Consider the following 12,924-nt stretch of genomic DNA (forward strand, 5'->3'; position numbering starts at 1 on the left):
TCTCCACACTTATAGGACGAACCCCATGTTGACATGCACAGCCTTTGTCTGAGAGTAAGCAGCGAGGCCAGCCTCTCCAAGTTCACGGCCAACACCACTCTGCTTAACACCACCGAACGGGACACGGATATCAGAATCGTTGGAACTGTTGATCCATACCATGCCTGATTCGAGGCGGGCCGCGACACGATGGCACCGCTCAATGTCTCGGGAAAACAAAGCAGCACCAAGGCCGTATGAAGTATTGTTGGCCAATGCAACCGCCTCCTCTTCCGTCTTGAATGGCGTTATGGCAACGAATGGGCCAAACACTTCCTCTTGGAAGATCTTCATTTCTTTTTTCACATCAGAGAAGACAGTCGGCTCAATAAAGAAGCCTTTGCCATCGCCAACATTTTTGAACGGGACTCCTCCGGTGACTAGGTTTGCACCTTCGTCTTTGCCCGTCTGGATGTAGCCCAAGATCTTTTCGTATTGTGCCTTGGTGATCTGAGGGCCCTGGAAGGTATCGTCGTCGAAAGGGTTCCCGACCTTGTTCTCGAGGCAGATCTTTTTGAAACGCGCCACGTAGTCCTGGTAAACCTCTTCTTGAACCAAGATTCTGGATGTTGACGTGCATATTTGACCCTGGTTGCTCATGATGCCGACATGACCCCATTTGGCAGCTTGGTCAAGATCGGCATCTTTGAACACCACAAGCGGCGATTTGCCGCCTGTCTCCAGAGTGATGTTCTTGAGATTTATGCTGGCAGACTTCATGATTTGACGCCCAGTTGCCGTCGAACCAGTAAATGCAATCTTGTCAACATCGGTGTGGGAGACCAATGCATTGCCAGCCTCCTTTCCGAGTCCATTCACAATGTTGATGACTCCGGGGGGGAAACCGGCTTCGCTCACCAGCGTTGCAAAGTAGAGGACGGAGAGCGGGGTCTGCTCAGCGGGCTTCAGAACGACGGTGTTACCGCAAGCCAGTGCCGGGCCAAGCTTCTAAAAATTGAATATCGGTTAGATGCCAATCTTAATACAGCAAACTGGAAGGGATTAACAAACCCAAGCCGCCATCATCAAAGGGTAATTCCACGGGATTATCTGACCACAGACTCCAATAGGCTGTTTCAGAGTGTAGGCAAATTTTTGAGGCGTCGTCGGAATAGTCTCGCCGTGGATTTTGTCAGCCCAGCCGGCATAGTAGCGGAGGGTTGAGATGGATTCAGCAAGATCCTCTCCTAGTGCCACGTTGTAGGGTTTACCGCCGTTCCATGTCTCCAGAGTGGCAAGAACTTCTTGGTGAGATTCGATGAGGTCGGCTAGCTTGTAAATGAGCCGGCCGCGATCAGTGTTGGAAATGTCACCCCAACCAGGAGCGTTCAGCGCGGCTCGGGCCGCTTTCACGGCCTTGTCCACATCTTCAGGTGACGCTGCCTCTACCGAAACAATTTCAGATTCGTCGCTATAATTTAGTTAGAATATTTATACTTCCTTGTAACAGTAAAAGTATGATTGCGATGATTCCCAGTTCGTTCTTGTGATGAGATAGTACCTTGGATTGATAGCCGTAATTTTTAAGCCAGAGCTAGATTTCACGAAAGCGTTGTTGATGAAGAGCCCTGTTGGGAGATTTATTTTGGTGCCATTCGGCGCTGTGAGATCTACGTTCGGGGCAGACATTTTGTAAGAAAGGGGCGAATTTGGATGGAAGTTCGAGAGGAGGTTGGGGCAGTGACAGGTAAACAGGAGTGACTACTATCACACTGAAAGGTAGGAGGCGGTTAGCCATCTTAACCACTTTTTGACAAAGGCTATAGTTAATTCGAGCAGACCATATCGCGTAATCAAAGAATCACAAGCTTTCCGTCCCGAGACTATCTTAAGTGGAGAGTATGATACATGGCCGCATGGCAATCAGCAAAGCCCCATCGATCGAGGCAAACTGCATAGGTGGAAATCCCTAAAGCAGACAAAAGATGGGCAACCGCGTTGTGGGGGGAAGGCAATAATACCGGCAAAGGGATCCTCAGACCACAAGAACCAGCATCTCCGCACTTTTCGCCCCGCACTCTTCTGCTTATCTGGATGCATGGCCTCTGCGCTCATGGCGGGGGATACTCTATGCGGGGAGGATGCAGGGCGCGGGATCTTCATTTTAAGCTGTCCCAATCGGGTAACAAATTGGACCACATGAGCGGGGTTTTGAAAAGCAACACGGCCTAGGCACAATATTGTACTTGGCGCAATGAGGTAAAATGTTTGAACATGTATTTCCAAGGAACTTATTCTCAGGACTAGAAGAATGGGCCGATTCTGAATCGTACCAAAATAGCCGAAACTGACAACACCAGAAAGGCTAGAGCACATTCAACCATGCCTCGCTTAAACCGCGACGAAGCAATTGGACCAGTGGATTTTGTCTTCGTTTGGACCTATGGAAGGCAGAAGTTAGTTATGACTGTAGGCGAGCCGGAGTATCTCCACAGGTAGACTTGCACACTTACTTGCGGGTCATCGATCAATTCGCCAGCCAGCAACGACTCCAGTCGTTCCTTCGCCTCCTGACTGTGACCAACTTCATGGAATGCCTCACTGGCATCTTGGCCGAGTACTTCAGCCAATATATCGTCCCCACCACTGCAATTCTGTTAAAATACAGATCTTGCGAGACACATAGCACAGCAACTTACGGATGTTCTGCCATGTAGTTTGTAATTTCGTAAACCTTTTTGTCAATGGCTATGTAGCCTGTCGTGTCTGTTGACTTGTCTGCGACATCTTTAATGGTAAACTTTGTAGACATGATGATATTGCTGTCACAGGGAAGAATGGAAACTAAAACAGTGTTGGAAGTGAAAGGGACATCGGGAAACCAGAACTTTGCTCGCGGAAGCAACTCGAGGTTTTATCTACATCAGCTGCTGGAAGCGGTGTCAGCATTCCCCATTGCCATGGTCGTAATATGGCTGGATTGGTAGCGGGACAGGATGTAGGATGCACGTGTCAAGCATCGGAGCCTAGAGATACTAGATCCAAGTTCATTTTATTACCGATAACGAAATCTTCAGATACCCAACATTGCTACAGTGGAGTTTCCTTTTGTTGTACCTCGGAGTCTAATTGTTCGTAACCGTATGACCTAGGTAGGAACGACAGTCCCAGTCGTCCAGCACCTTCAGGACACTACCAGGTTCATCTCATCGCCATAGTAACCCATGGTCCAATCCGGCATCTAGGATAACAAATCACTTAGGAATGGCCACATATCATGGGCACGGAGGCCTATCTCCTTAACAAACGAACACAAAGCGACAAGGTGGACAGATGTTTTAAGTAGGCCTGAATACACGAGTTTCGATTCCCCTGGCTATGACCCCCGAACGCAGTCGTCCATTTCAGGCAGGAATTAGAGCCTCAACCTCGATTTCAACCTGCATGCCTTCCAGTCCAAGTTTCCCAATCTGAATGCAGGTCCAGATGGGCCGATGCTTAGGGAATAGTTTTTTGAAAAGTGTAGTCATGACGTCGAAGCTGGTGTCCATGTCCAGGTGGTAGGAGCGGATCGCATGGATGTCGTCAAATGACAGTCGAGAGTCGACGGCTTTCAGAGCCTTAAGGACATTGTCGAAAGCGATGGTAATTTGCTCCTCAAGGTTGGCGGTAATGTTTCCCTGTTCGTCCCAGCCGCCCTGGCCTGACGTACGAACTATGTTTCCAAGCTTAACAGCTTGCGAGTAGTGAAACTGCTCGGCATTGGATTCGGTGCCGGGATAATTGAAGAACTGAGCTTGGGCCATGATTCAGGGTTGGGTAGGATGTAGATCGTGCCGTGCTATTTCCAAGGCGATGTGGTGGGATTGGTATGCCGAAACATTGGTGTGAGGCAGTATTATATTGGTCTCTGCCACGTCTACTTATTTACTTGGCTGGGAGCACAACTGATGTCAGACCCCAATAATGTATTTGCGGGGTTCTACCCCAGTTCGGAGCTGGCGGAGTCACAAGTATCATACGGCATTGGCATTCGTGGCCAATCTTTTGCCTCTTACGGTCCTGGCGTTTCTTTTTCCTGGAAATTTCAGACATGGCTGCATTTTGTCCAATTCCCGTACTCAAAAGATGCAGGTTTCCCAAACGTACCAGGTGCATGGTTAGTGTTGAGCGGGTTTTAGAGAAGGGAGTGGTCCATCTTGTTACTGAAGTGGGAATAGCGTGGAACGACGGGGACTGGTTGTACGGATACGACGTTGTTCGCTACTCCAACATCGGGCCATGTGGACCTCAGTTTATGGTCAGATGCAGTAGCGGCGGGACCTTCCCGCTATCTGTAAGTCAGCGGCGTTCGTTGGATGGCATTGTGCGCAGCAATGAAACATGCTATCACATCCAAGGCCACAAAAAATGAGCCAGACATTGAGCGTTCTGTATTCAGACCAAATGGTCACTTGTGAGAAAGTGGACGCGAATGCCCCCTTGACAGAACGTCCTGTGCGCTACGTAGTAACACAAAATGATTTTAATCCAGCGCTGGGAGTGCTCGCTTACATGCAGGTTCCTTCTCTTCCAGAAGACTGACCATAAACTCATAACAAAGTCGTTTTATTGGTACTTGAAAAACCGCTTGCAAGTGATTTCCGACAGTACGCGCCTGCGGAATTCTTTGATTGTAAATTGAATGCTTCCAAATAATATCTGATATGAATAGAAGACTCTTCTTCTTACTAGTGATCACCCTATGACAATCTGCAAATCTCATTCCATAGATAACTAATGTGAAAATGCACCGTGTTTTTCCACCAGTTCCCAGTAGGACTTAGCCGCACTGCTCCTGAAGGACTTTCCGAAGTAAATCATGACCAAACATAACGCCCATAGAGCCACTCCAATAACTGCCGTCAATATAAAGGCATTGCGAAGACCAAGGTTTTCGATCATTGGAACCACGGCGTAACTGAAAGCAAAGCCTGAATGGGTTAGTCTAATCTTCTTCTGAAAGCAAGTGTATCCAGCTCACCCATTGAGTTGCGAATTATAATAGCTGACACAAACCCTTCACCAGCAACTTCCTTGAAGCTGTCTAGGATGTATGTAAACGCCAAGCTGGTGCCGAGCGGAAGTGTGACGGAGATGATACCAAGGCCAAAGGCTATTCCAATCCAGTGGATTTCGTAGGCGGCTCCCACGCCGTATAGAATGCATCCAATCGGATGAGCGAGGATGGCAACGATGCAGAGCCATAAACGATGTTCAGGCTGCATGATGCCCTGGTGTTTGTGAGCCAGTCGCACTGACAGGGCATCGCTAGCTAAACTGGATATCAAGCATCCAATAGATACCCCGATAACTGAAGCCAGATAGAATAGACCAATGACGTTGGAACCAAAGTTATACGGCGCGTTACCAAGAATCAGAGCCAATGAACCACCGGCAACGTTATACCAAGATAGAATCCCCCCGACAAGTAAACCGGCGAAAATGACAGATGGAAACTGGAGAAGTCGAAACGGAAGGAAGACCTTTTGGAACTTCATTGGGTTTCGGGGGTCCTGATAACCCCACAGTTTCAACTGTGACCAGAAAGCCTTGTGAGTCAAATCTCCAGCATGGTACGACGAAGATGATATGTCGACATCGGAGTTGATCATGCCCAAACTACCCATATCAACATCTTCGGGCTGTGGCTTCGAAGCTTCCGGTTGCTTCTCCTGCTTGTCGTTCTCGGCCGGATTTTGCTGACGGTCGGCCGTACCAATAAGCTCGACTTGGGCGTTTGGTCTGTAGAACATGGTTTCCTCGAAGAACAAGAAGGTCGAAACACTAATTGCTCCCCCCAAGATTGAGAGAATGTATTGAATCCAGCGCCAGCCCATTGTTTCGGCAACGAATCCGGATGCCACGGGGCAAAGCAAGGCACCACACCACAGTGTCCAACTGTATATGCCCATGTAGAAACCTCGCTGATGAACGAAAAAGAGGTCGTCAATAATGACTTCGATGAGGGTCTCCACGGGGGAGGATGCGATGCCGATAATGATTCTGTTGATGAAGAACTCGGCGCGAGATTTGATGTAGGCAGACCAAAGGTTGACGACTGTGGTGGCAATAATTGAGAAAACAAGGGTCGGCCGCCGCCCGTAGACGAGGGCAAAGTTTTGGGTGATCAGAGTTCCCCATCCGAGGAAAAGATATAGTAGCCCGTTTCCAGTGCTCAAGTCTGCCACCGAAATACCGGTATCTGCCTCGATTTGGAGGTAGGCGGGTGACAAACCAGATATGATGGCAGCAATAAAGAAGCACCAGGTCATGGCCCAGAATATGCTGAAAGTCTTGCGTCTCTGTGTCCACGATAGAGGGTCGCGGGAGTCATTGCTGGGTTGTGGGATGAGGACTATGTTGCTATGTCCTTTTCCATGTTTAACGTTGAGAATGCCTTGGGTGTCGACCAGCTGCACCGTCCCTGGAATCACAACTGCAGAGTTTGGGGTAGACATATTTTTTTGGGATATGAAAATATGATTCAATGCCGTCTGTTGGAATTGTGAAACTTGGAGATGAATCGAGTATGATATATGTTTGACCCGCGGCCCTATCTTGAGTTTCTTGGGACCAGGCTTCACTAGAATGTTGCAGTAGCGTCGACCATATCCATGCTTGCGCTAGGCCGTTCATGGCAAACGGATGGACCAGTGCCAAATGGTCAACCCCACACGTATCATACTGGGGTTCAAAAGACCTCTTCCGATTGCTGTTATCAAGGCAGCAACGCTATCAAGGAGCCATTTTCCAGGGTATCCATGTCTGAAAAGAAGAGCATGGGTTCTCATGTTGCAAAGGTGGCACCCAAATTATTTGTGCTCTAAATATTGGTAGCGTATCCGGAATACAGTTTATTTTCTAGATAATGTCATCAGACGTAGTCGAGACACTTGGTACAAGGCGTGTAGCTCGGCAGCAACAGTGCCGGCATATTTACGAGCACTGACGGAACGTTTCCTCCTATGTCGTAGCGGTCGATTCAGAACCTAGAGGTTTGCAATTCCATCATTACAGCAGCCGAGCTATGCTGTTACTGAAATGATGTATGGATTATATAACATAAAGATAGGACGCCGACTAATACGATCGCTGCCTACTTGAATGCTGGATTTCAGTCTGGGCAATTGAAAGATACCGACTTCCTCTTCGTTAAACTCGCCGGCATTCTGAACTCGCTTCCTCGTCTCCTTTGACGCCGGAAGTATCTCAAAACGTAACTCAGAGATTTACTGAAAAACTTTACAGCGTTTGTGTCTCCTGGTAGCATGCCTCCAAGCCTGGCGGCCAGGGTCGTGACCTGATTCGTTCCATCGACTGTAAAGAATCAGAATAAGCAATCAAGACCAACTACTGAGTCAAATCCTGCGGTACATCCCATCCCGATGGAGTGAGAAATACAACTTTTCCGGTATCGTCAAAGAAGCAGCAATGGTCTTGTCAGTACTGACAGCATAGCAGGGGCCAGTCTAAAACATCATCTTGCATTCCGACGAATGCTCTCCGGTCACTGGGCTGGTTAGCACGCACTTGCTGTGCTAGGAAACGGCGCTCTTGAGGGACACCAATATTCTTTCAAACCACTTTGAGACAGTTCTACTTGGAAGCAATTTCTAAGGTAGAGAAGTACCGTTTCGTTGCGCGGTATAAGCCATTCTGATTAGATGAGAAGAAGCCCCTGCACCCACTGAGACTGCATAACGACACAATTAAGTCGTAATGCGTAAATATAACAGCTAAACCCTAAAAGACAGACATTTAGTTGGTAAATTAAAACGCTTTTAAATATGCAGTTATTTTGGCTACCGATTTCTACGTCACTCCGATCGCTTGGGTCCAATTTCGCCTCTCAAAATAACTGGAAATAACTAGACATGTTCGCAGCCTGGTGAGGACGATTCAGCAAACGATAGGCTTGGGGGTAGATTAGCAGAGTCTTGATGCCAATGTGGGGGTTCCTGGTGATGTTGTTGCGTGCAGATGAGGGGAAGTTCCTGGTTTTTGCGCCCGCAGTTCTTATGAGCGTCCTCGGCACGGAAAAGGCCCATTATCTAGGGAGATTGCAGGGTGGCAATCGGTCGAATGGCCAGATACTTCAACCATAGCAAAATGCTTCCATTTAACATCAACCAGTGATGCCAAAGAGCATGCGTCCAAGAACCTGCGGCCATGTGAATCAACTTTCTGTTTGTAACAAACAGAATGCATGTTCTCATTCATACCTTCACAGGCAACTTGGTAGTAAGCATATCATCAAGATTTCATCTAAACAGTTGACTGACACAAAAGGTTCTATTCATTACTTGCTTGAGTATAATAAATCATCGTTGCGGTGTCGCTTTGGCGAGCCAGTCGCGAATCTTCTGCGATGCCAAACGAGACACGCCCTTGTATTTTTCGCCCTCGTAGGTCGCATCGATTTCCCTCGCAAGACGCTGCGCCTTCGCAATGGCCAGCCGCTTCGTATTTGCCCATGGCACGCCTGCAACAAACTCATCTGCCTCCGTTGCTAACTGCTGTCGCTTCTTCCTTACAGCAGGATCGTCAGTCTTCTCTGCTGTGCACAGTGCACAGCTGCACTCGAAGCCCCAGGTTGTCATTAAGGCCGCCTTTCGTGTTTCATAGTCGCTCGACTCGTCGTAACTGTGGAAGATTTCTTCGCCTGCACTGATAGCTCTAACAGCACGAAGGACCATCAGGTCACCAACATATTCTTTCTTGGCGTTGGCGATGCAAGAGTGATTGATGTAAGCGGCCCATATCCAGAGACCGGTGCTAGCATTTCTTGCGCCTTCTTCTCCGTACTGACCTCCCGGGCCAAAGGCGTTGCGGGATACAATGTCGTGCACTCGAAAGACATCAACCACCGGTCCCTCGTCGGTCTCGGGGGCAATCTTGTTGTCGTCTTGATAATCGCCGTAGAGGTCCATCACCTTTTCGATCTGAGAAGAGTTTCTCAAAAGCTTTTGGACGGTCGCCTTGCTCAATCCAACAGGTGCGACTCTGATTCTGTCGTCTCGCACATCGTATGTCATTGCCGTCAAAGCCTCGCTTTCATGGCCCCATACCACGCAGAAGGCTTTCTCGCACATGATTGTTTCCCCGGCAGGAATATCACAAGTTGCGAACAAGCCACGTCCTCGCCCCGGACTGTCTTTGACCTCAGTTTTGCTGGTAAAACTTGCGGCATCGGCACGTGGAGCCGCCCGAGACAGGCTGGCTCTCAACTTTTTCAAGTCGTATGCTCCCGTCGCTTCCTCGCGGAGCCGCATTTCAACCTTTCGCAGGTAGATAATCGCCCCCTTCTCGCCAGGAGCGAGCTTCTGTGCCTCTTCGAAAAAGCTCTTGGCTTTTTGGAATTCACCGAGATTATATGCACCGCAACCGGCGCGGAAAAATGCCTTACTGTCGAGATCTTTGGTGCGCCTGTCTTCTCCTCCAATAAGGGATGCTTTCGCGTCTGCAATTGCTTCGTCTGATCGGTTGAGAAGGAGGTTGACATGAGCGCGATTCCGATAAATGTCTCGCGCCAGGTCCGGATTTGTGTCATAAACAGAGCCTTGTCTGGCGAGCTTCAGACCTTCGGTGTATCTTGCCCGAGCTAGCGGCAGGTCTTGTTGTTTCAGCGCCGCATTGCCCTTGTCTTTGCACTTTCTCGCGCTATCTTCTGCTCCGGTTGTATCTTTAACTTGCTCATTTGCGTCAGTAACCCGAGTGAATTTGCTGTTAGCAATCTCGTCCCTGCAGACTACCATATCCGATGGATGATCGATCCAAATGGTGGCCTCTCCCTCTTCATTCAGGGTGAAGTAAGGCTCTTTGATGATGAATACCGATGCCGATTCTAGTATATCCTTGCCGTCTGTCGCTTTATGCAAACATATCTCTATGCGCTCTGTTCCGTCTCCTTCCTCATCTTGAATAACTGCCCATGACCGGGCAGCAAGCGTGACCACGGGACTCGCACGCTTTACAGTAAGCCGACGGCCACGATGGTGGGTTTCCATAAGAAGGTCGGCGATATTCATGGGCTGCAAATCTTTGAGCGAGACGGTGCATGGCGGATAGGTCTGCCCGACGCCAAGAGCTGGCAACGTATCTCCCTGGCTGCTCCCACTCATTGTGCCCATATCCATCATCAGAGATGCGCCAGTTGCTTGGCTGATGGTACCATGTGGATCTCTCGGTTCCCGAGTGACACCCTTTCGTGCGGAACATTGCTTCAACCTCTCTTGGACAGTGTTCCGGATGCGCTGGGCTTCCTGCTCGGTCAGGTGAACGGTGTTTCCATTGTTCCGGTGCGACATTTTGAGATGTGGCCGCCTTACGCGTTACAGTGTCCAATTCAGGTGCCGTGTATAAAAGGGTATTGTGTGGTTACTGATCAGGATTGAGCTTTTGTAAAGACTGGAGATGCCTCATTACTCGCTACGGGTGTAGAAGAGGATGAGAAAGGCAAAAAAGTGTCGGACAAGGGCGATCAGTCATGTGTGTACTTGACCCAGGCCTTAGGGTTGGATCTGCATGCCTAGGTAAATGTACATGAAGTACCATTCCCACCGAAAAAAATTTAGAAGGTATCAGAACCCAGTCCGGTTCCCCATACAGCACAGGAATCTAGTATTTTGCCCGGCCTCCATTGCGTCATGGCGCCCACCACGTCCCACCGACGCCAATCTTGTTGCTAGGATGACCTGGACTAGGTAATGTGTGAACAAAGGGTACACCGCGTGAGTCACTCGCCGCCGATTGGTGGCTTCGGGGACTTTGGTGCTGACGACCTACGGACTGTGAGTTTCGTCCCCCTGATAAGCTTCAGGCACAACGTGTTCTCCGCAGATTCCCGCACTGATGAAGTATAAATGAGTATGTTGAAATGCACAGTATCCGTATAGTTATCCAGTGCGAATATGAGAAGCTTGCACGAATGTGACTTCGGGAGGTTTTGCTTTATTTTTTGAATTATTGTGGCCAGAAATTGGACCATCAAAGTCAACACCACCTACGCGTAGTGAGTAGCTTTTCTTTGCTGGCGGTCAACCACACGTCTTTCTTCGTTGCGACTTTTTATATTTATGTTGACTTGAATAAACACTGCTATCGCTTGCACTCTGCACAATGGCTATTTATAATGGGTCAGTTTCATGACCATGGTTTTCTCTTCTAATATCTATTTTACAAATTGGTTATTTCCTTTCTGGATGGCATACTCATTCATGATAAGCTATCTTAGTTTGAACGAGCGCATCCGCAAGGGACCAAATCTTTCTCCTGGGCATTTGTCACTGTACTATACGTTGCAGAGCGCTATTACACAAACTCCTTCAAAGGTGATTGGCTGAGCCAACTACTCAGGCGGACATGATTTCTTTTCATCATTGCCATTTAGATCAGGAAATATCCGTCGAAGGATTCATCAGTAATTGGATCACTGGCTATAAACGAATGAATAATTCGTTCTATAAAAAATTTAACTTATCTAAATAAGTGATGGAAAAAAAATAAACATAAACCCCGCTTTATTTGTTTCTTTTTGCTAAGGCCTCCAGATCTAACACCATGATCGCATGGCAGTGAGGCTCCACTCCTCCTATGTGGTTATGCCGTCGACGCTGCTCTAGCCGCTGGCAAATCCTTCAGATGCTCATAGGCCCTCTTCCCTTTCCCGTCTATCACTTCCTGTGTGTACACCTCAAGGCTTTTGCCACTAAAATCAGGGTACAATTCCTTGGCTAGGAGGTATCCTAGATATTTGGCATTTTCGGGGGTGTTGTCACCGCGGATGCCGCAAGAGTACCAATACTGGTACTGAGCAAGAATTACGAAATCCAAAGAATCATGACTGGGATCTTTCGCTTTCAATTCGGCGATGGTGGCCTCGATGTTTTCAGCGGGGACCTGGACACATCATCAGCCTCAATCCCCCTTCCCTGGTATCCAAATGAAGAGGTGTATGTGAAGGATTACTCACGTATCGGCGTTCAAGTTGCTCACCACCAAGTCTCTCCAACAAATCGTATACCTGGTTGTGCGTGAAGACCTCGTTGTATGCGAAGACCATGCGGTTCAGTGTTCGAGGGTCGGAGATAATGCGCATGACATATTTGCCAATATCCCGCGAATCTGTGAGAGCAAACGGCACATTTCCATCATGAGCAATACCATCTGCAGTCTCCATGACCGCATAGTCGATCCGACCAGACGGGAGGCGCGGCAGAGTAACTTGATACCACCAGCCTACATCGATGACAGTGTAAGGCAGCCGGATCTTCTTAATGTGGTTCAGCACATCCTCTTTCTGGTGGCGTCGTTAGTGGTATGATAAAAAAACCAACAGATATTCATATACACTTACCAACTCTCTTAACAGCAGAGCCCCTTTAGGGGGTGCGACAGTCGCAAAAAAGCAAGGCAAGTATCGCTTCACGCGGGCGGCTTTGGAGGCGTTGATGAGCGAGATCTCGGATAGTACGCTACCGCCGTAGATCGTGGATATAACAACATCTATTCCTGTAAGAATTCTCCCCAGCTCTTTTTCAGAGCCTTCGAGGTCGGCGGCGACGATTTTAACGCCTCGCCTAGCCAGGTCAAGGACTGCAGGCTTTTGAAGAGATGAAGGCCGAGTCAGGGCGGTGATACTCTGGTTCCATGTTAGCGTATTCAGTAGATTGGAGAGACCAGAGTTCAAAACTCACAAACTTTGGGTGATCTGATTGGAGAAGAGCGTCTACAATACCCGAGCCTGTCTGGCCGGTTGCGCCGATGATTGCAACTTCCATGATGATGGTGCTGGTGATGAGAAAACTGTTTTTGCCGAGTTGTGATTGATGAGAATAATAATGCGCTTAGTTGGATTGTTCTCTTCAGGTATTTGTATCTCTTCAAGCACTTATAAGTGACAGG

The 12,924-nt window shown here is 48.5% G+C and overlaps 5 protein-coding genes across 5 annotated transcripts; all 5 read right to left on the minus strand.

Annotated features, from left to right (window-relative positions):
• Positions 1 to 9: 9 nt before the first annotated feature.
• EsH8_VI_000119 (uncharacterized protein) lies at positions 10 to 1,668 on the minus strand (the record flags this gene model as incomplete). The annotated part of the gene is made up of 3 exons (XM_083271372.1): positions 10 to 987; positions 1,051 to 1,450; positions 1,541 to 1,668. 3 exons carry the CDS (start codon positions 1,666 to 1,668, stop codon positions 10 to 12), a joined length of 1,506 nt encoding a protein of 501 aa, XP_083126546.1.
• A 1,715-nt stretch (positions 1,669 to 3,383) lies between these two features.
• EsH8_VI_000120 (uncharacterized protein) lies at positions 3,384 to 3,785 on the minus strand (the record flags this gene model as incomplete). The annotated part of the gene is made up of 1 exon (XM_083271373.1): positions 3,384 to 3,785. One exon carries the CDS (start codon positions 3,783 to 3,785, stop codon positions 3,384 to 3,386), a length of 402 nt encoding a protein of 133 aa, XP_083126547.1.
• A 970-nt stretch (positions 3,786 to 4,755) lies between these two features.
• On the minus strand, positions 4,756 to 6,479 carry EsH8_VI_000121 (uncharacterized protein; the record flags this gene model as incomplete). The annotated part of the gene is made up of 2 exons (XM_083271374.1): positions 4,756 to 4,952; positions 5,003 to 6,479. 2 exons carry the CDS (start codon positions 6,477 to 6,479, stop codon positions 4,756 to 4,758), a joined length of 1,674 nt encoding a protein of 557 aa, XP_083126548.1.
• Positions 6,480 to 8,342: 1,863 nt separating this feature from the next.
• EsH8_VI_000122 (uncharacterized protein) lies at positions 8,343 to 10,328 on the minus strand (the record flags this gene model as incomplete). The annotated part of the gene is made up of 1 exon (XM_083271375.1): positions 8,343 to 10,328. One exon carries the CDS (start codon positions 10,326 to 10,328, stop codon positions 8,343 to 8,345), a length of 1,986 nt encoding a protein of 661 aa, XP_083126549.1.
• A 1,291-nt stretch (positions 10,329 to 11,619) lies between these two features.
• Positions 11,620 to 12,800, minus strand: EsH8_VI_000123 (aromatic alcohol reductase; the record flags this gene model as incomplete). Its single annotated transcript, XM_083271376.1, has 4 exons — positions 11,620 to 11,919; positions 11,993 to 12,319; positions 12,377 to 12,661; positions 12,717 to 12,800. 4 exons carry the CDS (start codon positions 12,798 to 12,800, stop codon positions 11,620 to 11,622), a joined length of 996 nt encoding a protein of 331 aa, XP_083126550.1.
• Between the last annotated feature and the right edge of the window lie 124 nt (positions 12,801 to 12,924).

The sequence above is a fragment of the Colletotrichum jinshuiense genome, chromosome 6, assembly GCF_051148585.1.
Source record: "Colletotrichum jinshuiense chromosome 6, complete sequence".
Lineage (NCBI taxonomy): Eukaryota > Fungi > Ascomycota > Sordariomycetes > Glomerellales > Glomerellaceae > Colletotrichum > Colletotrichum jinshuiense.